A 23310-nucleotide genomic window follows, 5' to 3' on the forward strand; every position below is an offset into this window, starting at 1 on the left:
TTAGGACGTTGTTGTGCACTAGCTTGGGTACATGAACCTGTCATACGACTTGTTTGGGCAGTGCGTGGCACACATTGGACAAGAACTTTGCCAGTTGAACGAATTCATATTTACACGAGGAGAAGTCTGTTGGGCACGGGAATTGGAGCATCCCCGCTCTGCACTTGCATTCACTTCCGCATGCCGAGTCCGTTCCTTTTAATTTTGTTCCTCTTCGAATGCCTCCACCAGCCTCACTGCCACCTGGCTACCCCGCCGAGTGAAATGTCCTCGTCCTCGGTCACCCCGCCAGCATGCGCAGTACTCCCAGCCATTTCTTTTGCGGTGAGACTGGAAGATGCACGATGCGTGCCGTACGCTTCGACCCGAGGGGCATGCCGCTGTCCCTTCGCACCAGCACAGGCTGAGTTCGGTGTACGGCACAGGCCAATAGCCTATAACTATGAAGAGCTTGCCCGAATAGTCACTATTGGTGCACCATGTAATCATGTACACGCACAAGCACATATACAGCGTGTACTGGAGTGCTTTCCGGCCAACCTCATCAGATGGATCACCGCCGTAAATCCCAGGCCCTTCAAGCCGTAACAACAGACACACAGGTAGAAGGCACCGCAGCCTCAAAGCACACGCACAAAAATACTAACTTCCTGGCCAATTTTCCCCCTAACTCCGAACACAAACCGTCCCAATACACAAGTCTTCGCTCTCAAAAGTCTCTGGTACACTAAAACGCGCCGCTGCCAGTTCATGGAATAGCAGCGCGCAAACTCCGCGCAAGGTCCTCCATGGCTTGGAGACCCTCCGCCTGTTGAGATCGGGAGGGTTGGCGTCTCATCGTCACAGAATGAGAGGCGTGCTTGCAGTGGGATTGAGGAAGGCACAGCATCCTCGCGAGTCATCCTGCCTGGTGCACACCCGCCTCGGAAGATTGGGCACAAAAGTATCGTGCAGGAACGTGTCAATCGAACTAAGTGACAAGGGTTTCAGTGTTCCTTAGAGGGCGTCAAGTAGCTGCTACCGCTAAGAAAAGCTGAAACGAGGCCTTCAATAGAACGTTCTAAAGCAAAAAGTGCCTAGGCTAGTGGCGCTGCCCAAACGGTCGCCAGCGCACGACAATCAAACCGCTACACACAGACGCCGTGGAGAGTCTTGAGACTTGAGAAGGCAGATACGGACGAGGCTAACGCACGGCCATCTGCGGGTGGATGCTTACCGGGGACTTGGCTTCACCCAATGCCTTCACAAGGGCGCTTCCGCAAATGACGCCGTTGGCACCCCATGACACAATCTGCTTCGCCTGGTCCGGGCGCGACACACCGAAGCCCACGCAAATCTGCAGTGAAATACACCATGAAGGGCAAGTGCAAGGCTGGGACGGGAATACCATGCGCCAAGGATCTGTAATGTAATGTTGGTACAGAGCGGGAGGCTTCTGGGCCACTTGAACACATTGTCATTTCTATGATTTATCACCATACAGCACCATCCAAGGATCTGCAGCCAGGATAGCAACACCCTGAAGGATAACGCTCTGAAATGCCATCCTTGCCCTGCGTCTCCCGCATTAACGCCTCAATCCAAGAACCTTGGCTACAGTCTCCCACTCCTGCGTTTCCTCGCCCCGGAACCCCCGCCGGTACCGCACAGTGTACCCCAACGGCTCACCGGCTTGTCCGTGACGTCCTGCAGCGTGCGCACCAGCCCCTCCACACGCGACTCCACCTGGTCCTTCATGCCCGTCACCCCCGTCAGTGAGACCAGGTACACGAAGCCCTGGCTCGCCTGCGCAATCGCGCTCATGCGGGCTTGTGGTGTGGTAGGCGTTGTCAGCAAGACCAGCTCAATTCCCGCAGCCTCACATGCCGCCCGTACAGCCACCGTCTCCTCCAAAGGAAGGTCTGGAACCAGGAGGCCTGTGCGGTCGAGATGGAAGGAGAAGAAGAGAAGGCAGGGCATATGCCCACGAGGAAGGGGGAATAAACGGCAGTCGAACGGACCGTGGTTGATACCGTCGTGTGAGACAGTTACGTTCGGCACTCTCTTGTTTAAATTTCGTAATTTTGTGGCCTCTGGGGTAATCGCCAGAAAGAAGGCCAGGCCTGGCCTGGCCCAACGAAGGGCACAGGCATAAAGCCTTTGGGACGCCTGTGCAATTCCCAGGACAGTCTTGGGTCATCGCCAAGTCACATGCGCTAGAACGCCCCTGTAGGTGTTGACCTTGGGAACACTGTAAGTGAGAAACGTGGAGCGGCGCAGACCTCGTGTCCACTTGACACAACCGGCAGCGCCATTCAATTCATGGCAGCGCCCCGCAGCAGCACCGACCGCACCTGATGCGCCCGCCTCCTTGATCGTCTTGCAGAACTTGTCGAGGCCCTTCCGCATGATTGGGTTGAAGTAAGTGAACATGACCAGGGGCGCCTTCATGGCCGGCGCCGTCCTGCGAACCATCTCAATGACGCGATCGAGAGTCGTGTGCTTTTCCAGCGCACGAGTGGCTGCGCCTTGGATGACGGGACCATCTGCCAGCGGATCCTACATAACGCAGAGGAGCAGTGTACACACAGCGGAAAGCCCATGCGACCAGCTTTGTGCAACTTGCGTGCAAATGATGCTTGGACAGCAGGTGTTGCGAGCTTCTGTAGTGTGTGCGCATGTGTGTGCTACATCCGCTGCTTGTACACACAATTACCGGTCCCGCCTTAACCAAGAGGTTCCAACGCGAAAAAGACTACACATGAAGCCGGTGCAGTAGCGACAGAAGTACGACAGACGTGCAAATACACACGTGAGGTAAAGGAGGAGAAAAACACCACCAGAACGAAATCGACACAATAGCACAAAAAACACTGCTAACAGAAACAAGCCGGGCTGGAAGGGTTTACGGACCGACGGATAATCGCTACCCCATCCTCCGCGTGGATGCACGTGGTGGTGAGTTCTAATACCCAACACCAGAGAGCCGCCGCCTGGCCTGGGCTTTCATCATATGATGAATCAGGGGACCGACATCTTCCCCATATCTCAAATGGCTTTGATAATGGCTTTGATAATGGGCTGTTAGCAAGGACTGCCCAGAAGGTCTAGCGTTCCGCGTGTAAATCCCGAATCCCAGGGCAAACCCCTGGATGATCTTTGACTTCAACAAGTCTACAGGAGGCCCCTTCGCACGACAGCCATGCAGCGGTCGAGACGTGTCATCGCCCTACGCCCACACCAACCTTCCCAGCGTACCGAGTACGGCACTCCAAGTTCAATGACATCTGCGCCAATCTCATCCAGCTTGCGGAGAGCTGCAGAAGTCGTGTCGAGATCTGGGTCCCCCGCGCAGATAAAAGGAATGAACGCGACCCTGCAATTGGCAGGCGACGCCGCCAGGCAGAATGCTAAATATTCTGTTGTTTGCCTGCTACCTTTGTGGCTACACAAGCATAATACCTACTTTCCCTTGGATTTGAGTTCATTCAAGGTTCCTGACACTGATTTCGTGTGGACCGTCGCAGCTGAGCACACTGCTATGGGTCGGCGTAGGCGTCCAGCAGACCTAGACGAGAAAACTTGGCCGCTCTTCAGGCAGCGCTGCATGATCATTATACCAAGGCGGCCGCAAGTATACAAAGAAGATGTTTGTTTACGCAAGATTCAACCAAGGCGCCTGACCCAATCTGTCAATTATGAAGGATATATCCAGGATTAACTTATGTTATCACGCTGCTGTAAAAACGGTGCCGATCCGTACGACGAGCGTACTGTATTCTATTGATTCTTGCAGCAACGCGCTTGATAATACTAATTGCATCAGAAATCAAAAAAGAGGAAGAACTCTAAGCCATTTCCTGGCATGGGTCGGTTAGTATCGGGTTACTGGTGTTATTTTTCAGCCAGTCTACAGAAGGTCCAAGGCTACCTTGGAAACATTGCCATGTTGTTTACACAGAACGCACCAAGGCAGCTTTGGGGGACGGCCGCCAATTACTAACAGCTGCGGTGATATCCAACGCACAGATTAGCCAGCACTCCTGTGTTATGCAAATGGTTGTGAAAACCGTTAAACTGGCTCTGGCGTTGTTCACTATGGTAACCATGGCGTTGTTCCTATGTACTAACATGTTTCGCAGCTGCGGCTGACCGGCTGACGGAGGTCGAAGGAGAACGCCCCCTGCTGAATGGCGAACGGAAATGCCACAGGTTCTAGTTGCCGGAGGTTTGCCAATTGATTTTTGGGGCGATATTAGCAAGGTTCTGTTATGGCGGTTCCTTCGCGCTTGTTCTGTCCAGCGTAGCAAGGCAAAGCTAGACTTGCTTCTAGCAGTCATCGACAAGTAGAAATAATGCATACTCATAAGGACGTCCATTCTATTAAGGTTGTAATCACGCAGATACACGCAGGTAGGCACTGTCGGTACTGTATCTGATATTGGCAAGGTAACTGGACGGACCATCGCGCCTGACACTGCAATTACCACCAGGTCGATGCCGGCCCTTCAGGCTGTAGAAGCCTTCGTTGTCAAGGCCAATGTGCAAGGTGGCATTTTAAGTTGCTTTTTGACGGTACCTGGGCCTCACTGCTGTTTTGCGCATTTATGCATAAAGAGGTACGATTGCATCACGAGTTTGTATGCCCTATTTCTGTCTAAGAACAAGCGACCTCCTGGTATGGAAGCCACAAGCAATAAAGCGGGAGGTGCCGTAACAGGAGCAGACTTACAGGACAAAGAGATAGAAACGCAGCCTTAGTGGCGCTTTTTATTTACGACCCAATAAAAATGTGCTCTTGACGACTATTGTACGCTGTGTCACGTCCTACACTGAAACCTTACCCTGACAGGACTACTGGACGCCTTGCACTCCGTCCATACCTTCATTCACAAGTCTCATTGATTAGCCTGTGACTGGTTTTAGATTATCAAGCCATCGCTTCATCGACATCGGCCCATCTATATTACTACCTGACCTTGCGGCGCACGTTAAGCTATTTTCCATCTTAATTGCAAATATTCAGTTATAAGATACTCTGTAAAATCTTACTTTTGTCCATGTCTCAAGAGGCAAAGGCCGGCAAACCGGTTGGCGCGACGAACAGGACCATTGCTGCCATCAGGTTCCATGCGGTACGGGTTTCCACCCTATTCTTACTGCTGCCAGTTCAAAAAGTCGTTACAAAATGGGCTGGCATGACCGTTTGGCTGCTGATAGGGTTGGCTTGTTACTTACGATGCGCCTTTACGTGAGGGTTTCCTTTGGTGGTTTCACCTCCGAGCATCCCCCCAACGAGTTCCCCTAGTGAATGCATCTCTGATGTTACTGTAGCTTTTGATTCCAGAAACTCTACCAGCTAATTTTTCACTGTAACTTTGGGTATTTAGCCATCTACCTCATGACCTTGGATGCAGGAACGTGTGCGAGAAAAGGCGGGTGACGTTTCTCTGAATTCAGACCACAATGAAATTCTGGGAAACATGGTGGACCTTCACCACAAGGTAAAGCGATTCTGCATATGATGGGTCTTGGATGATCTATAATGTGGGAGGGGGGGGGATAGCGTAAGGGGTTCATCGTCCATTGGCCGCTCGTTGGTAGGGGCTCCAGGGGGCCCAAGAACAGCGCCACTTGTGGCCGCAATAGTCCGCAGCGCATGGGCCCCCGCATAGTAACAAACAGAGAACGCGCGACCAGGTCGTTGGCTATCTGTTACCAAATTGGAGACGGAAGCAATGGGCCTAAGGAAGAGGCTAATCGCCGTCTACTTGTCTTGATGCAACATCAACTATTGTGTACGGTGTACGGTGTATACGCATGGCCGAGTCGTACGAGGTGTGTTTGCCCCTAACGCTCTTTTAACTGTTTTGCTTTCACCTGTCGGCACGGGAGGTGCTTTCCGCAATCGGATGTTGGTTCGTGCCATGAAGCCTTTTTCTTCCCTACCTGGCCCTTCACCAATCATGACAGAACATGAGCCAAGTGCGCGCCAGCTTGCTCAACTACCGGCCTTGCGAGTCACGCAGCGTGGATCAGTACATCGATTGGATGGATGACTTTGTTGACGACAGTGACGGCGAAGAGGAGCCAGCCGACAGCCGGGACGACTGTCTGCAAACCCGCAGCCCCAACTTGTCCTCACTTCTGGACTCCTCGGACACGCAGCTTCCACCCGCTCGCCAAGGTTCCTCCATGGTGGCCAGGAGGGCAGTCCAGGATGTAGACCCGGTATCCTTGTTCCGCCAGATGCGGGCGGGAACAATGTCACGAACTCCATCGCAACACATACCGGGCTGTGTCAAGGGCGCGTATGCCTTCCTGGCGCCGCCTCCACCAGAGCCCGATGACGATGCAGGTTAGGCAGTAGTGTTGGCGACCAGGGGTTGGCGACGAGGGGCCAACGTGGGGCTTGAACGGGCTCTGCTTCAGGAGGTCCTGCAGATCTGCACTTCGTGAGATGTGATGAAACAGCTTTGGATGCGGGTTTGCAGGAGTTCATGTGCCTGATTGTTGGGGTGCTTGCTGAAAGGGGATGGCTCTTGGGTGTGGCTGACATTGCAGCTGCCGCGGTACTGCAGAGTCCAAGACGGACTCGTCTACGCTACGCGGCAAGTCGTTCCTCGCAAGGCCGAGCCAACGGGCAGGGGCTGCATGTAAGTGGATAGATGGGAGCACATTTTGCGAAAGTTGCTGGAGCTATTTGTATCAGCACTGTGCCGTCATGGGTCCCATGCTCCGCCCTCGCCGCAAACTGCTGGTTCTGGAGTGCTCACTTGTGTGATATTGCTGGGGCTGCTTTCGTTGGCCGCGCCACACGGCTTCCTTCGTCGCATAGTCGATCTGGTCTTCTCTGTCCTCCCTGTACGGTGAGCAGATGACATGCTGGCCCAGATCCGCGGGGCAAACTGGAACTCGGACAACATGGCAGGAAAGGTGGGTTTTTTGCTTCGGTATTTTCCGCCTTTTAATGGTCCAACGGGGCGTATAAAACTTTATACGTGCATGGGTAACAATTCTGAGCGGACATCCACTTTTGCAGAGCTGCAAGTCCACACCAGGTAAAGCAGCTGAGCACTTTCCCATCACATCGCCGCGTTCCGAAATACGGAGCGAGGTGGTGCTAAGCAGCAGCTTGGGCACCTCGCTCTCGGGCACTGCGGGGACAGCCGGCTCAAGAAGCTTCACGGCAGGTGAGGTGGTGGTAGGTGCCTAGCAGGGACCTCTGCCGATTAATCCGCTGCCCAAGGGCTGATACGCTGAGCATTGCAGGCTGTGTGCAGTTTATACCACCACCTAGCATTAGACATCGGGATCCGCGTCCTCGCTCCGATCTTGCAGGTCCAAGCAGACGAGCTGGTGCTTTGCCGGGCGTCAGCGTAAATGTGCCGCCTATTTTGATGGCGTCGGGTGACTTTGACCGGGTGTCAACCGGCCAGCTGGCCAACAGCGCATCGTCAGGGGGGTTTCTCGACAGGCTAAAGCACATATTGAAGCAGTGATGACGATGCTCTCCTCTTGTTCCCTCTCGCTCACGCACACTCGGGATACTGGGAGTGTGTTGGGGACAAAGAAAAATGGACGCGGTTGTGGAGATTTCTCTTATGAAGTACTCTGTTGTTGATTTTTTCTTAGAGCCACAGAACGATGTAGCGTAAATAGCATGTGTTATAAGCTGTCCGGAATGACCGTAGTAAGGTGTTTTGTTGTGCTGTTAAACAAGCGGTCTGAGTGTATGTTTCCAGGCCTACGGAGTTAGTAATGAAGTAGCCACAGCTACTGGTTGACTTCACTTATTCAAGGCTACATTTGCAGATATCCGGTCAATTGCTTTGCTTGGGCCCTTTGTTGGCCAGTCAGTTGCAAAGGTTTTGGGGTGTTGTTGACGTGGAGGTGGTTTCCACTGCAGGGTTTTGGTTTAGGAAGTGCACTAACGGTACATAGTGGGAGGGATCCTATTGCAAAGATTTCAATGGCGCCTCGTTTTTGTCCTGATGACGCTTACCTCATCCAATTGATGGAAGGACACAATTTTCTTTTAAGTTGCTTGCCGTTGCTTATATTGGTTCGGCTATGGATTACAGAAATCGCGTTAAATGTTATGCTATTGGGCTGCGTTTGAGCTGGGCTCTTAGATGCTACTGACTTGATGACGGGTTTTTCAGGTTCTGCGACTGTACGTATATGTACGGCGTTGTGCATCGCACATACGAGGAACCGCATGCAAACCTCTTGCATATCATAATTGACGCCACGTAAGCCACTGCAGTCGCCGTGTCATTTTTTGTTGTATTGCGAAATTTTGAATCCGTCTTGTGGCCATCGCTGCTACATTGATCTGACGTTGTAATGCGCTGCAAACATCAAATGCCGTGTCGGTGACGGTCGTCGCATCTACCAAACAGGCAGGTTGAATTTGAGTTTGGTGCGTGCGGCCGAGGCAGGTAGGAGGCCCAAGTGCGTATCAACGTGCTGCTATCACAGGGACGGGCAAGCTCTGACAGAGTCCTAGGGAGCGAACCAACCGCTTGATCGGTGGTACGGGCAGGACTCCACCTGTACGGCCAATTGTCATGACGCGGCTGCTGATGGGGTGCAAAGGACCAAGGCTCGCATTGCACCCCCTGCATGGCTGGTGTGACGTGATACGCTGACGTTGGAATCTGCCTTCACCGCACCCTAGCCATGGAATGCATCTTCGGCCGGAGCACAATATACAGCCAGCTCTCAATTTTTACCGAGGGTTCATATAGGGGTATCACAGTGGGATCTCCCTGCCAAAGACTGTTGTATACAAGAAGCCCATGCAAGGCTCAATGCAGCCGGCATTCTTTGGCGTGCATTGGGGTTTTCTGACGCGTGACGATGCATGTCAATTCATCGGATTCGTACACAGCAGGTACCTCCCATGTTGCCCTCGGCTGCGTTGGTCCTGCGGATGCCACTTTGGCAGGAACGGCATAAAGGTCTCCCCTTCGCTCCCCTCCGGTCTGCGCAGCCGATGACCGCTACAGTCCTCTTAGCAGCTGTGGTGCTGCCACACTGCGCACCCCCCCCACAGGACAAGGAACCGTGAGGGTCCGTCCCATCCCACTTCCTCCCATACACAAGTCGTGAACGAAAGAACTTGGCCTTAATAACCGGACAGGCTCTTACCTGATATTTACACGTAGCCATCGACAGCAGTATATGCACAACATTTGGCGATGTGAGTTAAGACAAAGCCTTAGACGGTGGAATGTCCCATGCAACTCCCGCCATCCTGCCGGATAAATTCCGACGACCCCGGGACCTAGCACACAACCCCGGTGACTACCGATCCCTAGCAGACCCATGCAACAACAGTTCGAGGGGCCCACAGTGAAGTGTGCTCGTGGTAGCACACATCTCCATTGCGCCTAGGCCCCCAGCTTGCGGGATGAAACAAAAAGCTGGCGATTCATAACTTTCATTGCGACAGCCAGGAAGCCATTTCAGCCAGGATTCAAGGATTGACCATTGGCATTCACTACCAAAAGAAAGGCACCACTGCCTTGCGCCGTTTCGGGTACTCGCCCTTGAACTTCTCTTGGTACCAGTGGTGATGGTGATGTCCGCGGGGGGCCAGGTTGCAAAAGGTGAACAGCGCGAAAGCACAGGCCGGCAGGTTGCCGGCAGCCAAGGCAAAGCCGATCCACTCCAGGATCTCGGACGCATAGTTGCCCGCTGACACGTACTTGAACATACCCCCCACCCTGCGGCAGATCAGTGCCCGGGAGAGATGGGACCACAGAAAGAGGAAGCGTGGTGTGCTGGTATGTTCGTACAGGCGCCTGACGCCTGACCGAGACGTTGAGGGACGGGGAGGGGCTCGGCCTGATACCGCTCGCTCATATACATGTAAAACATCACATGAGTGCCGTACAGATGCATATCCGCATCATGTTGTGTTATGCAAGTACCCCAGATGTCCAAAACCGGAAAACCCAAAAATGAGAGCTAGTTCAGCGGCTGGGCACCTCAAAGAAAAGGTGTCAAAGTGCGTTGCGTGAGTGTTGCGAACCAAATGTGATGGCATCAACCTACTCGGCTGACAGCGCTTGGACATTGTTGTTTGGTTGATTGGGTGCTCGTTTCCTGATTCCCAAGGCCAATCGAGAACATACGGTTTGTTCCGCCACTCACGGTATCTTGTAGCCCGTTTCGCCCGGCTTGCGCAGGTGGATCAGGATCCAGTCTGCTCGCATGACGTTGATCCAACCGAACAGCCACAGTGCCAGGCCGGCAACAGCCCGTGGCGTCCAGATTGGCACGTCGTCACGCATCTGGCGTGCAAAGCTCCAGCCCTGCAAGGACGATAATGTACGTAGGAAGCTCGTTCGGAGTCTTGCTGATACAGAGCATGTGCCAGAGTTTTGTACAGGAAGGTCATGGCCTCATGGACTGGTAGAAATGGGATGGACGGGGTTGACTTACAGAAGTTCGCGGATGGACATGCGTTCCGCAAGGAATTGCTTCGCATTATCAGTGAGGCACAGGTCAGCATACTAGGGCCAGGGCCGTTTCAATGCCGAACTGTGCGGACTGGATGCGGCCTTGGCATCCTGTCGTTCTAATCGTATCGCATAGTTCCTTCCGCCCTTGCCATTGAGGCTGTTCGAAAGGTGCTGGATAACGCAAAACCAGAAAGGGTCAACAGCTCCCTACATGCCCCACGGCCTCCCGTGCCACGCAGCTGTACGCGTTGGCGGGATACTCGTACAAATGGCAACACTAGCATCGCGTCTGCACGCATACGTGCAGGATAGCAAGGCAAAGGCCTACATTATCCCTTCAAACAAAAGGCTCAGTAGCTAAAACCCTCACCTGCACGAAGCCGTTCCATATGCAGAAGATTAGGCTCATGGCCCACACGCTTATCGGAGTTGGCTTTCCACCCCGAATCAGGAGTGGGAATGCGACCGCGCGGTACACGTAATGCGCACAGAAGGCGGCCGCAAGCACCGTGCGGGAGCTGAAGGGGTGCTTCAGCAGCCCCGGAGCACCAAACAAGAGGAGCATACAGACAAAGATCGTGGGCGATGGCAGTTCCTGAGTCTACAAACAGACATGACCAGGGGAAGCCACGTTATGAAGACCTTCGGTCGTTCAGCAGTGGTACATAGAGGTCCCTTACCAGCCATGCCACACGGGCATTTAAAAAGAATCCCCAACCAGATCGCGAATAGCGCCCATACGGTGCCGAAATTCCAGAGATTAGGGCTATGAAAACAGGAACTGCTGTAACGACCATGCCCCATGTCGCGATCTGATGCCACTCCTCAAGTGCAAGGTCGAGACCATTCTTCCCGAGAAGAAGGTCCACATTAAACATACTATACTTCAAGTGTTCGCAGTGGTGTTGGCCTCAAGAACAACCAAGGAGCAATGGGGTGTTTCGGTGCGAGCCCACACCAACACGCGGCAAGGCCCCCTCGACCTGCGCACTTGCTGTTAAGAATACAAAATATTTGCTCTTTGATCCTAGGATGATAAGGCTTGGTAGGCAAAGCCGGCACCGAAATAAATTTGCGGTGAAGTTATGTTGTGTGCGAACCTTATGTATGTGTGTGAGTAGGACGTGGTACTGTATGCTTGCGACAGATTTGGCAGTAATCCACATGCGAGTATGCCTGGGATAGCAGCGTAGTGGCTCTTAGGGTCAGCCAATATGCGCATGGCGCCACTTCGCAATGAAGGGCGCCATAATGTTAGCTGCCGGGATCCAGGACCTGACACAGAAGTGGCCATTCCCTAGAGCGAGACGTAACTGACTGGCAGCATACGGGATACGGCAACTCCCCCGGACTTTTTGTCTTACGGTGCCATTGTGTAATTTACGTTCAGCGAAGCAACCTGCACGCTTTGCTACACTTATTAGGCGGATAACTAGCACAGCTCTTAGCAAGAGCTTTGAGGAGATATAAAACGGACGAGTCGTGCAGGTCGTACGACTTGTCCCAAACCAGTTCGTCCCAAAACCAGTTCGAGGGCTGACTGGACTTAACTGGAACTGACACTATCCCACGGCGCAGCTATTGTCCGCCTGGCAATATTTCTAAAGGTCTTACCTTTAGAAATATTAGGATTGCGCGCAGCTTCATGCCAGCATTTGCGGCGATGTCAAACATCACTTGCGAGGGTCAATGCAGGACATTGTGTGTAACAAGCCTGGATGAAAAACACATCGGAGGCGATGCATCTCCACCCCGGTTTGACACGGGGTCGAGTGGTGAGTTTACGAGTGCGTTAACTCCCTGCCTTAGATAGTCGCACAAGGCTATGACTGGCTGCACGGGCGCCAGCGCTTCGCGGCCTGGTCTAAAGACGCGATCATCCTGGCTTTCAACGGTTCTTTCACTTCAAGGATCATGAAGTGTCTGCAGTACGGTACTACAATCTACTTTCCAAACCGCAGTACGGCTTTGTCGCCGGCTTGCTGCTTCAGGCGGCAACAGAGAATTGTCAGAAGTTATATTGTTGTTAATCTTTTTTCTCCAACTTAGTCGCAATAAGTCGCATGTAGGCACGGACAAACATAATTGAAGCGTTATTGTCAGTTGGTACAAGCGAGCAAGTTAGGAGGGAACCCCAAGCCAGTTTATCGGGAATATCATCATCAATTTGCAGCTTAAAAATGCAAAGTGACACTGACTGGGCTGTAGAAGCCGTGCAGCATGCCTCATCCGCGCCGGATTTCGCAATTCAAAAACTCCTATCAGGGACACACCGCAAGCTGCTGACGGTGCGTGTGCAGGAGACAGGGGGTCCACTAAGCTTTCCTGTGTGCCATCACGAACACCCGTTGTGTAGCTTTGAGGTTCCCAACCTACACGGTCTCGGCCTGTCAATTTTCACAGCTTAGCGCATTTTCCTTTCTATTCTTAATGCCCCCCACCTTCAGCTTGTGGTGATAAATGACGGCGCACGGGTGCTCCTCGGGCTGAAGAAGCGTGGGTTCGGTGCTGGATTCTATAATGGATTTGGTGGGAAAGTTGATCCGGGAGAGACCATCGAAGAAGCAGCGCAGCGGGAGGTGAGTGGCCTGCACGCAAGATGCCCGCCAGATCGGCACGCCTCCTACCTATCCCAGTAGGACCGGCCAGTAGGAGCAGGCCAACCCGCGGGTCTTAAGGTGCTCGGTTTACATCTCCCGCACGCTTACAGCTTCAGGAGGAGGCCTGCATCACAGCGGAACTGAAGGACGCAGGTGCGTCATAAGGTAGTTGACAGCCAGGTGACCCAAGGGTCGCTACTGTTACCCCGGGTCTAACTCGCTGACAGCCACGAAAGCCGCATCATGGCCCGAATGCTCGTCAGCCCACAAGTTGTGCCGACGGGCTGTTTCGGGCTGTTTCGGGCTGTTGAGCAGAACCCGCGGGTGCTCCTGTCCTGCATGGCCTCCACCTGTCTGCAGGTGTGCTGGTCTTTGTTTTCGACGACCAACCGCAGCCGTGGGAGGTCCATGGTAGGTGGCCTACCGTAGGGGGTTGGCGCAGATGGGCCAAGCTTGGATCAGCAGGCAGCAGCATAACGAGGGTACGGGATGGAGAATGCGTGCAATATATCTCTATCCTCGCCACGCACATATGGTCCCAAGTCATGGCTTTATTTTATCGTATGTACTGCGGATTCATCGAAAATCATCCAAAATCCATTCGTACATCGGGCACTCTTAGCATATGCTTTCGCCCTTACTTTGTGCGAGGGCGTACCACAGCTTGCAAACGGGAAATGGCCAACTGGGAAGTTGGGTGGACGTAACAAAACCTGCAAGTGGGCAGTTGCCCCCTGGGGACGTGCAGCCACGTACGCCACGTCTCGGACAGCCCCCCACGCCCCAGTGCTGCAGCTAGCATGGCGCAGCATCCCACAACGCCCGTCGATACGGCCACTGCCTGTGCTGCTACTGCTACTGCTACATCACGTTGCATGCGTTTCATGGTCCTACAGTGTTCACTGCAAGCTCGTATGTGGGCGAGCCGGCGGAGACGGATGAGATGCGGCCCCAGTGGTTCACACATACCGATGTGCCGTTTGACTCCATGTGGGCTGACGACCTGATCTGGTACCCGTACCTACTGCGTCACGAATACTTTAGGGGCGTGTTCGCATTTCGGCAAACGACCAAGCTGGCTTGGCACACGATGCTTCCACCCTCACCGGACAGTTGAGCTGGCCTGAGTCACTGTCAAAACAGTGGTTCCTGTTATGTACTTGCAGAAGATTGCCAGCGCGCCCGCATGCCTGCTTGGCGGCTAACCTGACGCGCAGATGGAAGTGCCCGTGCTAATGATTATGGGGTCATAACCCAGCGGACGCCGGTGTAACTACGAGGTTCCTGTGTGTTTCCCTAAAGGAGTCGGAGGGAAGTATGCAAAGAAGGGCCCTGCAACACGGAGACTGTGATTATCGAACAGAGATATGCGGCACTCCTGGGATTGCTTGCGTATGTCCAGCATGCATCACCACAATGGATCCACGGCACCGATGCCTGCAACTGCGCCGTTGTTGTTACAGCATACGTCTGTGCCTGTCACGCGGTGTTTCGGCGTTACAATGACTGGACCAGGAGCGCTGCGTAGGTGCTGCTTCCTGTAATATCGAAACGCTGCACTTCAAAAACGTCACATGAGCGATAACGTGAGAATGTCAAATGCAGTTTTGCACCGAAATCTGTTCTCCACAGCGTACAAACCGGCCCCGCAGTCGTTTCAGTTCACACTATTTTCCGCAGCCTCTTCCAGCACTCATGCAATTCTTAATTGAAGAACATCCTAAAGCTTGTACTTTAGCATAGCAGACCAGAGGAAGCAGCAGCGCCCGCAAGAACCCCGACGAGTACTTTTAACTACAAGGATAAGTTTGGGTTTAACTATGCATTAGAAAGATCAAGTGAAACAAACTCTAGGACATTACATGCATCTGAAGCTTTATATGCCCTCAGAAAGGTCAGGATTTAGCGAAGCGGTACGGACTTGAGGCCGGGAAAGGGACGTGACAGGAAAGGTCGCAGAATGCTCTCTAGAATTGAGTTCGTGGACATATAATTGTGCGAAATGGCTATAAGGTTGTCGATGAGGGGTCACAGGGCTGTGCGCGTGATTTCTGCTGCATGGTTCCGTACACAGAGGGCCGAGTACAAAGAGGACGGCAGCCACTGAGGGAGGATCAAACTTACACCACGGGAAACGCTAACCCTCCTTGTAAAAATATTCGTTATGAATCTAATAGTGTGTTGTGCCTAGCCGCCACTTATCATGAACGTGAGTTTGTGATGCTTGTGCGACCGGATGGTTCTATGGCTTTCCTAACCGTGTCCCGCTTGCCTGCACAGGTCCGCGGTCTTTCTCGTCGCCTTTGGGTCTTCAATAAGAAGTGGCCAGTCCAGCTGCACGTTGCGTGAGCGTTTACTCGGCGTCCTGGGCTTCAATCACGCTTCTATTTGTCAGTACTTTCTGCCTCCGGCTCCTACGCGGGCCGATACCTAGCCTACATTAATATGATGCATCTCCGACGCTCTCCAGCGTGCTCAAGCCATGCACGGGCGGCTCCTGTGCCCCCGTGCCTGGTCCGCAGCGTCAGTAAGCGGCTGCCTACCATTCGCGCCGCGTCGGCACGCCTACGCATGTGCGTGTCCGTCCGCGCCGTCAACTCCGACGCATTCCGTCCGAACGCTGCGCCACCTGTGGCTCGACCTGCTGCACAGCAGCTCGCTCCGCCGGTTAAGCAGCATGATTTCCTTGTGATTGGAAGCGGCATAGCTGGACTCACATATGCCTTGAAAGTCGCCGAGCATGGAACTGTGGCCATAATCACCAAGGACAACGCCAACGAGGGATGCACGCGCTACGCTCAGGGCGGTGTATGCGCAGTGCTGGATAAGAGTGACAGCGTCACCGATCACGTTCGTGACACCGTTGTTGCCGGCGCCTTTCTCAATGATTTGCAGTGAGTATATTTTACAGTTACTAGGTTTTGGTTCGGAATATGGGAACCTGCGCCTGAAAGTTGTGATTGGCGAAGGATTGACACACTGCCCAACTTTGCTTGCCTGGATCTGAAAATGCATATTTTTACTTTTGTTCGACAGCTTGCAAGCCCTATTAAGCCTGTCTTGTCACCTATGGTAAAACTAGAACTGCTTATAATAACGCTGATTGATGGCAATACTGAAATTACGTTTGTGTATTGACGTCTTAGCTTTCTTCATTGACAATTTACCTTTTTCTTGCTCTTCCAGTTAGAAAAAAAAACTGACTTGGTCACGCCGTATATTCCTTCCTCTCCCCAGGGCCGTGGAGGTTGTATGCCGTGAAGGGCCCGCCCGTGTGCTGGAACTGGTCGAGCTTGGAGCCGAGTTTTCACGCAACCCAGATGGAACCCTTCATCTGACCAAGGAGGGTGGGCACAGCAACCGCCGGATTGTGCATGCGGCTGACCTGACTGGGGCTGAGATTGAGCGGGCCCTCCTGGCAAATGCTCGGGGTCACAAGAACATTACTTTCTATGAACATCATATGGTCGTCGATTTAGTCGTCGATGAGTACGGCGGTGCTTTGCACTGCTTTGGTGCTGACGTGCTGGACCAGCGTGCAAACACTATGACAAGGTGAGCCTCCTACAGCTAGTTACCTTGTGTTTAATTCGTGAGGACTTCCTTTGAGAGATGTTATGTAATGATGTTGATGCGCACTTTGGCCATGAGACTGAAATGATGAGGACGACGAAAGGTGCGTTATTTCGTGTGTATGCATTCCGTTGCGTTGAACGGCTGGGGACCAGCGCACAACCGTTTTTATTTGGGCATCAACTGCTGATGGATTTTAAGCTTGTTGTTCGGCTGCCCCTAACCTTGCTAGGTTCTTGGGCCTGGCGACCATGCTGGCGAGCGGTGGCGCGGGTCAGGTGTACCCTAACACAACCAACCCTCACGTAGCCACGGGTGATGGCATTGCTATGGCGTACCGGGCTCACGCTAACGTCAGCAACATGGAGTTCGTGCAGTTCCATCCGACCGGTCTCTATAACCCGTCCGGGACCGGCAGCGCATTCCTAATCAGCGAGGCTGTGCGCGGGGAAGGCGGCATCCTTTTCAATATGAGGGGTGAGCGCTTCATGGAGCAGTACGACGAGCGGTTAGAACTGGCGCCGCGTGACATCGTTGCCCGGTCCATTCACGACCAGATGCTCCGCCACGGGAATCCACACGTCCTACTGGACATCAGCCATAAGCCGCGGCATGATGTCCTGCACCATTTCCCAAACATAGCGGCTAAGTGCATGGAGCTGGGTATTGACATCACGCAGGACCCAATTCCTGTGCTACCAGTGCAGCATTACACGTGCGGTGGCGTGAACACAGGACTACTGGGTGAGACCAACGTGCAGGGCTTATATGCGTGCGGCGAGGTGGCATGCTCGGGTCTGCACGGCGCTAACCGACTCGCTTCAAATTCCCTTCTGGAAGGGTTGGTATTCGCGGAGCGTGCGGTCAATCCGAGCGTTGCGCATGCCGAGCACGCCCAGCGCAGCTGCAGTCGCCAGCTCCATTACGCAGCGGCCAGCGCCGACTTCCGTGGCCCACGTGGTGCTCGCGAGCTTAACAGCGCGCTGGCGGAGTGGGTTGCGACGCGCCGTCAGGAGCTGCGGGACATCATGTGGCGGTGCTGTGGAATAGTGAGGAGGTACGCCCTATACATTAGTTGCGTGGTAGAATCCATTGGCTTCAATACGCTGGTGCATTTATGGCATTTATAACCGCGATGCATGAGTTTTGTGATAGGTCTTTTCAGGGACATGGTTGTGTTCCTCTTCACGCATTGGATGAATATTGGTTATGACTTGAAATCAAGTATTACAATCTGAGGCAGATGGGTTGGATTCCGGGTACCATACACACAGGTCCAAGGAGCTCATGGCCGCTCGTGACTACGTGGTCTCCCTATACATTGAGGCAAAGGCCATTTACAAGAATTACGGTGTAAACACACAGCTTGTGGAGCTGCTGAACATGGCCACGGTGGCGGAGCTAATGATTTCATGCGCACTTCAGCGCAAAGAGAGCCGCGGCCTGCATTTTAGTGCCGATTACCCGTTCATGGATGAATCACAGCGCCGGCCGAGTCTTATCAACACATCGTTCAAGTCGCGCTATGACCTGTCCCCGTACATGCGCAATGTGCCATCTGTGCTGCCCGCTGGCACAGGTGGCCCGGCAAGCGCGGCGCAGCCAAAGCGTGTAGCTCGAAAGCAGGTTCAGAGGGACCGTGAACTTGCTGTGCGTTCCACTCCACAGGACTTATGAAAAGCTGTAAACCAAGGGAAGAGCATGCACCGTGACCTTGCGGTTAGCGGCTTCATTACGTGACGAAGTAATAGGCGGTGCTTGATTCTTCTGCAGGCCTGAGCGTGTTGATGAGAGGCACACGACTGTGATGCCTGGATTGGGCAGCAGTCTGAAAGTCAATTCATGTATGGTATGTTGACGGCTGTAGTTTGCTGTGGGCGCTTTGGTGGTGCAAATCTGATGTGATTGCGATTGTACATGCTAAGGAAATGTGTATGGAAATGTGGTGTGCAATCTTAGCCAACGATATTGTGCAGGCCGTACTGGCTTGTAAGACGTCTGTTGAGAATGCACAGCAATTTCCTTTTCAGAAAAATAAGGAGGTCCGGTACTGAGAGCAATTGACGAATTAATATGCCCTGGGAAGCTCGGTAGGGCTTCGTAATCAAGGATGCCGGGGCAACGCAGGATAACCCATCGGACGCGTCCTGCTGGGACACGGCACCGCAATCGATGTCCACAGACCTGAGCCTGGAAGGCATCAGCGCCTTAGCCCGGTATCATTTTCATCCCCAGCCTGCCGGCAAACCAAGAAAAAGGAAGAGATATAAAGGACCGTCGAGCATCACCCTTCATACATCCTTGTAGGTAGGTTACACAGGTGACCTGCCTTACACAGGTGACCTGCCTCCAACACACAGAATAACTGAACTAAACGCAAAAAAGCGAACAGCATCAAAGTCTCAAAAGTGTGCTCACCAAACCCTCCACCACCTTGGAAGTATTCCCCCTAGGGACCGCTGCCGCTATCCCTGAATCCCTTACACCCCTCCGCAAGCTCGATACAAAAACGGAACAGGCAACGCAACTATGCCGACAGTCACACCACCACAGCCTGGAACTCGCAGGCCCAATTATTATCTGAACACACAAAGTCCTGGATGGGACGATTGCTTGACCCTCCAATGAACAGTTTGGCTCATCGGCGTAGGGGGCCCCCTCAGTTGCCCACCCCCCAACACACGCCGGGCTGCAGCCGGAGTACTCTTTAATGATACTATGCTTTATAATAAAAATTGCCATTATTTATATCGCTATTGTTGCTTTTGATGGCTATTTCATATTTTTGTATTGTTTTTTACTTATGATTCCCGTGGCAATGCCTGGAGCCCCACAAACAATCCCGCCCAGCCCCTTAGCCACAGCACCTACACTTCAACCCTGCCTCTTCCTATCCCATCCCTTCACTGATCCTGTACTCATAGATTTGCTCATGTATTAACACACACACACACACACACACACACACACACACACACACACACACACACACACACACACACACACACACACACACACACACACACACACACACACACACACACACACACACACACACACACACACACACACACACACACACACACACACACACACACACACACACACACATATGGGTAACGGCTCAGTTATCGTTTTGTGATATCTGTTTCTTTGGACAGCCTTCGACTGGTCCTTTAGCCCCGGGCTCATATGGGCCCGTTACACCTTCAAAGGTTAACACACCTCCAGCAAGGTATAACACACACATACATGTGTATATATATAAACACACACACACGCAAGCACGCATGCATACATACATATATGCAGGCGGCTGGCAGAGGTTAAGGCCTGACTTCTGCTCCCGGAATATCCGGGTTCGGATCCGCAGCCGATTTCTCGGGTGTTTTAAAAGTGTTGGAATGGGAGGTGGCCCCCCATCTTATGGACGGTGTAGGACGTGATAATATCAACTTGCGAGCTGACCAGGAACTAAGTTGAGGCGCCGTTGATCCGCTAGATTTGGTTGGATGCTGGTGGTGAGTTGCTGAACCCTACGAATACATCCTGAAGTCGGATGGGGTGAACGGATTAGGTTGGCCCTCTAGCAGGGGAGAGCAGGGAACTGCCCCGGGAAAGGGGGCCGCTGGTGAAGCTTAACCACCCTGTAACGACATACATACATATACATACATACACATTGTGGGGTTCGTTGAGTCAAATTTCCAATCATAACCTGGTGTCAAAATCCCAGTTACAAAACCCAATTTGCCATCATCCTGTCCACACCGCGTACAGGACAGGCCTCACAAGATGCTGACCTTACAAAAATAAGTAGTGCGGTTTGAGTTGTGGTATTTGACTTAATCCTCTATTCCATGCTTCCATAATCGGCCGTGAATTGCAGGCTACGAATCAAAATGCTGTGGGACCTGCTATCCCGAGGAGGGCTGCTTATAGGCCCGGCGGAGGTTTTGGCATACAGCAGGCACGTTACGTAGCGAAGAAATCCTTCAGGTGTGCCATGCTGTCAGCTCTGTAACGACGCGCACTATTGCAACCCCGTCGATGAGGACGTACTCTTTGGCAAGGTAACCACTTAGGTGCACAAGCGTCCGGTACACAGCCTCCTCGCGGGATCCATTAGCGCGGTTGGCGAAAAGAGCGATGACAGCTGCAGGAGGAGTACAAGATACTAATTGGTTGTAGCAAGCTACACTTACCTTAGTATATTTTAAAGCTATTAAAGTGTGATTAATCACAGTAGCGGTACGGTCCCGTAGTTACGAACCATACTCGTTAACTGTACGAACTCGCTTTCTGTTGCGCTATCACAACCTAGCGTACGACAGCAAGACTCCAGGAACGGAGATGGCGGCAGGTGGGCCGCATTTAAGCCACCCTGGTGAAGTGCTTCGGCCAGACAATTTCGTATCACTATACCAGTGTTCGGAGTTCAAGACTCTGCTGTCACCGTTCTCGACGTATGTCTTCGACCTCCGATTTCCCGTACCGCTTCTCGCTTTTAACACTTAGCCGTCCTTCGTGGTCGAGACCCTCTCCTTCCACGGCTTTACAACCCAACACTTCCGCTAAAACGCCTAAGGTAAGGGACGGCTGTTACATTCGTATAATTTTCCAGGGATGGTCACCGTTGGACCCACGCGCCCACCGTGCCGTGCCGTATCGTGCGTATGGCAAGGCATACACAACTGTCAAGTCCACCAAAACAATCCAGATAACTGGCGTTCGTATGGAAATTATGCAAAGCTTGATTTTTCAAAAACAACGTACCACCGACCCATGGAAAGGTAGCGTTAGGACCAAAGGCGATTCCCCAGCCCCCACTCGTCCCCACCGCAGCATGCCTGGACGTTCGTGCCATGCGACTAGCGGTTAATGGTTAACCACCCAGCCTTCAACTCAATGCGTGCATATAATCTGAAGTATCCAACCGACTGTCATCAATCGCGGCGCACCCATCGATGCCACAAGACATCGGCAAACGCCTGTTGGAAAGGTGTCATAGTGCCCTCGTTTTGCAGGATGCCGAACACAGCGCAAATTCGCTTTATTGTGCTTATGGTCAGGATTATGTGCCGAGGGTCCTTCCGGCGGACATTCGGGCGCGTGCGGGACAAATTAACGGCTCGGGTGGTCCTAATCCTGCTGAGTATTGAGTTTGGGGACCGAATTTCCGTTTCGGGAATATCGGTACAGCACGCAAAATCCCGAAGAAGCGTTTGCCGATGTCCGGATCGCACCCAAATGCACTCGCCGCCAAAAACTGACAATGGCATTGTATGAAGTGGTTAATGTTAAATGTTAAACCTTTACTTTTGATGTTGGGCACATAGGGAAAAATGTTTTCCTGGAAAAGTTCCTGGGAGCCCCCTACCCACCCACCACTGCCGTACGACAAACTTCGGAACCCATAACGTTTGCCCGGCAAATGGAATAAAACCTTAGGAGCATTTGGGACTTTCGAATCAAATTGGAATCCACCCGTTTTCAGATGACTCCGTGCCGGCGATGGTGTATGTGTATGCGGAAGATTTGTGCATTTTGCATAGCTTGCCGACCATTGACCAAAGTTATACAACGACTGCAATGCCAATCGCACCCGATCACGCCAGTACATAAAAATGAAAAATGGATGTTGCTGCACCGTGAGTTAACTTGAACTTCACGGAAACAAGCATCTTGATACCTAAATCGCAATTGACAGCTCGACCTCAAAGTGCGAACAAGCAAGCCCAACCCGCCGGCATTGCCATGTGACTGTGCGGTCAATCGCAAGTGTCAGTTACTTGTCTATGCACAATAATTTCCTGCGCGATTCGCTGATTTCGCTGGGTGGCAAACACTCCTAAGCAAAAACAAATCTGGTTCGGCGCAGGGCAACATACCCCCTAACGCTGACAGCCACCTGAAGAAGCATCGCTCTTCGCATGTATAATGCACCCGATGAATCAATGTCAGCTCCCATGTTTGGGGACGGGATGCACAATTCACCATGGCCCGTGTTTGGGGGATCTTTAACCTAAGCCTTTTTGTCATCTGCACCTGGAGTGTTCCTTGCCTACTGTGTAAACCAATGCGCGCCCTGTACACGACGTTATACATCCTCCGTTACATATCCGTTGGATATCCTCCGTCACACGGACCATCAATACGTGGGGCATTCGTAACCCACCCTCCATACATAAGGTCACATGACCACAAGCTGAACATAGCACCATACCCTTGTAATTTTGAATCTGGCCTACAGATTTAAAACCGAACCGATAACAAACAGACAAGCCCCTGTTTGAAGGTAGCGAGAACGGGGAAAAATCGCATAATTCCTGCCTACTCTGCCCTTGGTTTTCATACAAGTCATAACACATAGACGTATCATATCGGTCCTGCTGGCCTGAGAACCTAAGTTTTAACTATCCGTATAGATTGCAACCACTCCGGTATGCATGCTAAAACGCTGCTGTGGCAGCTATTCGCTGCCGTGCTCAGCATCCTGGCCACTAGCTACGTCGCCAAACCGCCATTAGAAGGCGACGCTACAACCACAAACTTATCTTACTATCGGCATCTAAAACAGCGAGGTCACAAGTCCCAGCGTGCCCCCAATGCTCAAACCATCGATCACGGCCGAGATATCAAATCCTCGGGAAGTCACGAGATGCAATGCAAAATTCTTTCAG

General features: G+C 52.6%; 5 protein-coding genes across 5 annotated transcripts; 3 read left to right on the forward strand and 2 right to left on the reverse strand.

Annotated features, from left to right (window-relative positions):
- Nucleotides 1-96: 96 nt before the first annotated feature.
- Nucleotides 97-3595, reverse strand: VOLCADRAFT_105923 (uncharacterized protein). The gene is made up of 6 exons (XM_002953455.1): nucleotides 3446-3595; nucleotides 3225-3355; nucleotides 2334-2538; nucleotides 1669-1916; nucleotides 1217-1336; nucleotides 97-808 (listed from the first exon to the last, which is right to left on the reverse strand). Exons 1-6 carry the CDS (start codon nucleotides 3465-3467, stop codon nucleotides 749-751), a joined length of 786 nt encoding a protein of 261 aa, XP_002953501.1. The 5' UTR covers nucleotides 3468-3595; the 3' UTR covers nucleotides 97-748.
- Nucleotides 3596-4822: 1227 nt separating this feature from the next.
- VOLCADRAFT_105924 (uncharacterized protein) lies at nucleotides 4823-7481 on the forward strand (the record flags this gene model as incomplete). Its single annotated transcript, XM_002953355.1, has 7 exons — nucleotides 4823-5114; nucleotides 5397-5483; nucleotides 5953-6337; nucleotides 6561-6635; nucleotides 6857-6915; nucleotides 7022-7172; nucleotides 7321-7481. Exons 1-7 carry the CDS (start codon nucleotides 5040-5042, stop codon nucleotides 7479-7481), a joined length of 993 nt encoding a protein of 330 aa, XP_002953401.1. The 5' UTR covers nucleotides 4823-5039.
- A 2006-nt stretch (nucleotides 7482-9487) lies between these two features.
- On the reverse strand, nucleotides 9488-11700 carry VOLCADRAFT_109204 (uncharacterized protein; the record flags this gene model as incomplete). The annotated part of the gene is made up of 4 exons (XM_002953456.1): nucleotides 11135-11700; nucleotides 10825-11055; nucleotides 10144-10304; nucleotides 9488-9713 (listed from the first exon to the last, which is right to left on the reverse strand). The coding sequence occupies exons 1-4, from the start codon at nucleotides 11330-11332 to the stop codon at nucleotides 9488-9490; spliced, it is 816 nt and encodes a 271-aa protein (XP_002953502.1). The 5' UTR covers nucleotides 11333-11700.
- Nucleotides 11701-12485: 785 nt separating this feature from the next.
- On the forward strand, nucleotides 12486-14341 carry VOLCADRAFT_75737 (nudix/7,8-dihydro-8-oxoguanine triphosphatase). Its single transcript, XM_002953356.1, has 5 exons — nucleotides 12486-12742; nucleotides 12902-13033; nucleotides 13165-13207; nucleotides 13415-13465; nucleotides 13951-14341. Exons 1-5 carry the CDS (start codon nucleotides 12635-12637, stop codon nucleotides 14169-14171), a joined length of 555 nt encoding a protein of 184 aa, XP_002953402.1. The 5' UTR covers nucleotides 12486-12634; the 3' UTR covers nucleotides 14172-14341.
- Nucleotides 14342-15187: 846 nt separating this feature from the next.
- Nucleotides 15188-18633, forward strand: aso1 (L-aspartate oxidase). The gene is made up of 5 exons (XM_002953357.1): nucleotides 15188-15263; nucleotides 15335-15948; nucleotides 16292-16609; nucleotides 16860-17684; nucleotides 17902-18633. The coding sequence occupies exons 2-5, from the start codon at nucleotides 15500-15502 to the stop codon at nucleotides 18302-18304; spliced, it is 1995 nt and encodes a 664-aa protein (XP_002953403.1). The 5' UTR covers nucleotides 15188-15263; nucleotides 15335-15499; the 3' UTR covers nucleotides 18305-18633.
- The last annotated feature ends 4677 nt before the right edge of the window (nucleotides 18634-23310 follow it).

The sequence above is a fragment of the Volvox carteri genome (genome assembly GCF_000143455.1).
Source record: "Volvox carteri f. nagariensis unplaced genomic scaffold VOLCAscaffold_36, whole genome shotgun sequence".
Classification (NCBI taxonomy): Eukaryota; Viridiplantae; Chlorophyta; class Chlorophyceae; order Chlamydomonadales; family Volvocaceae; genus Volvox; species Volvox carteri.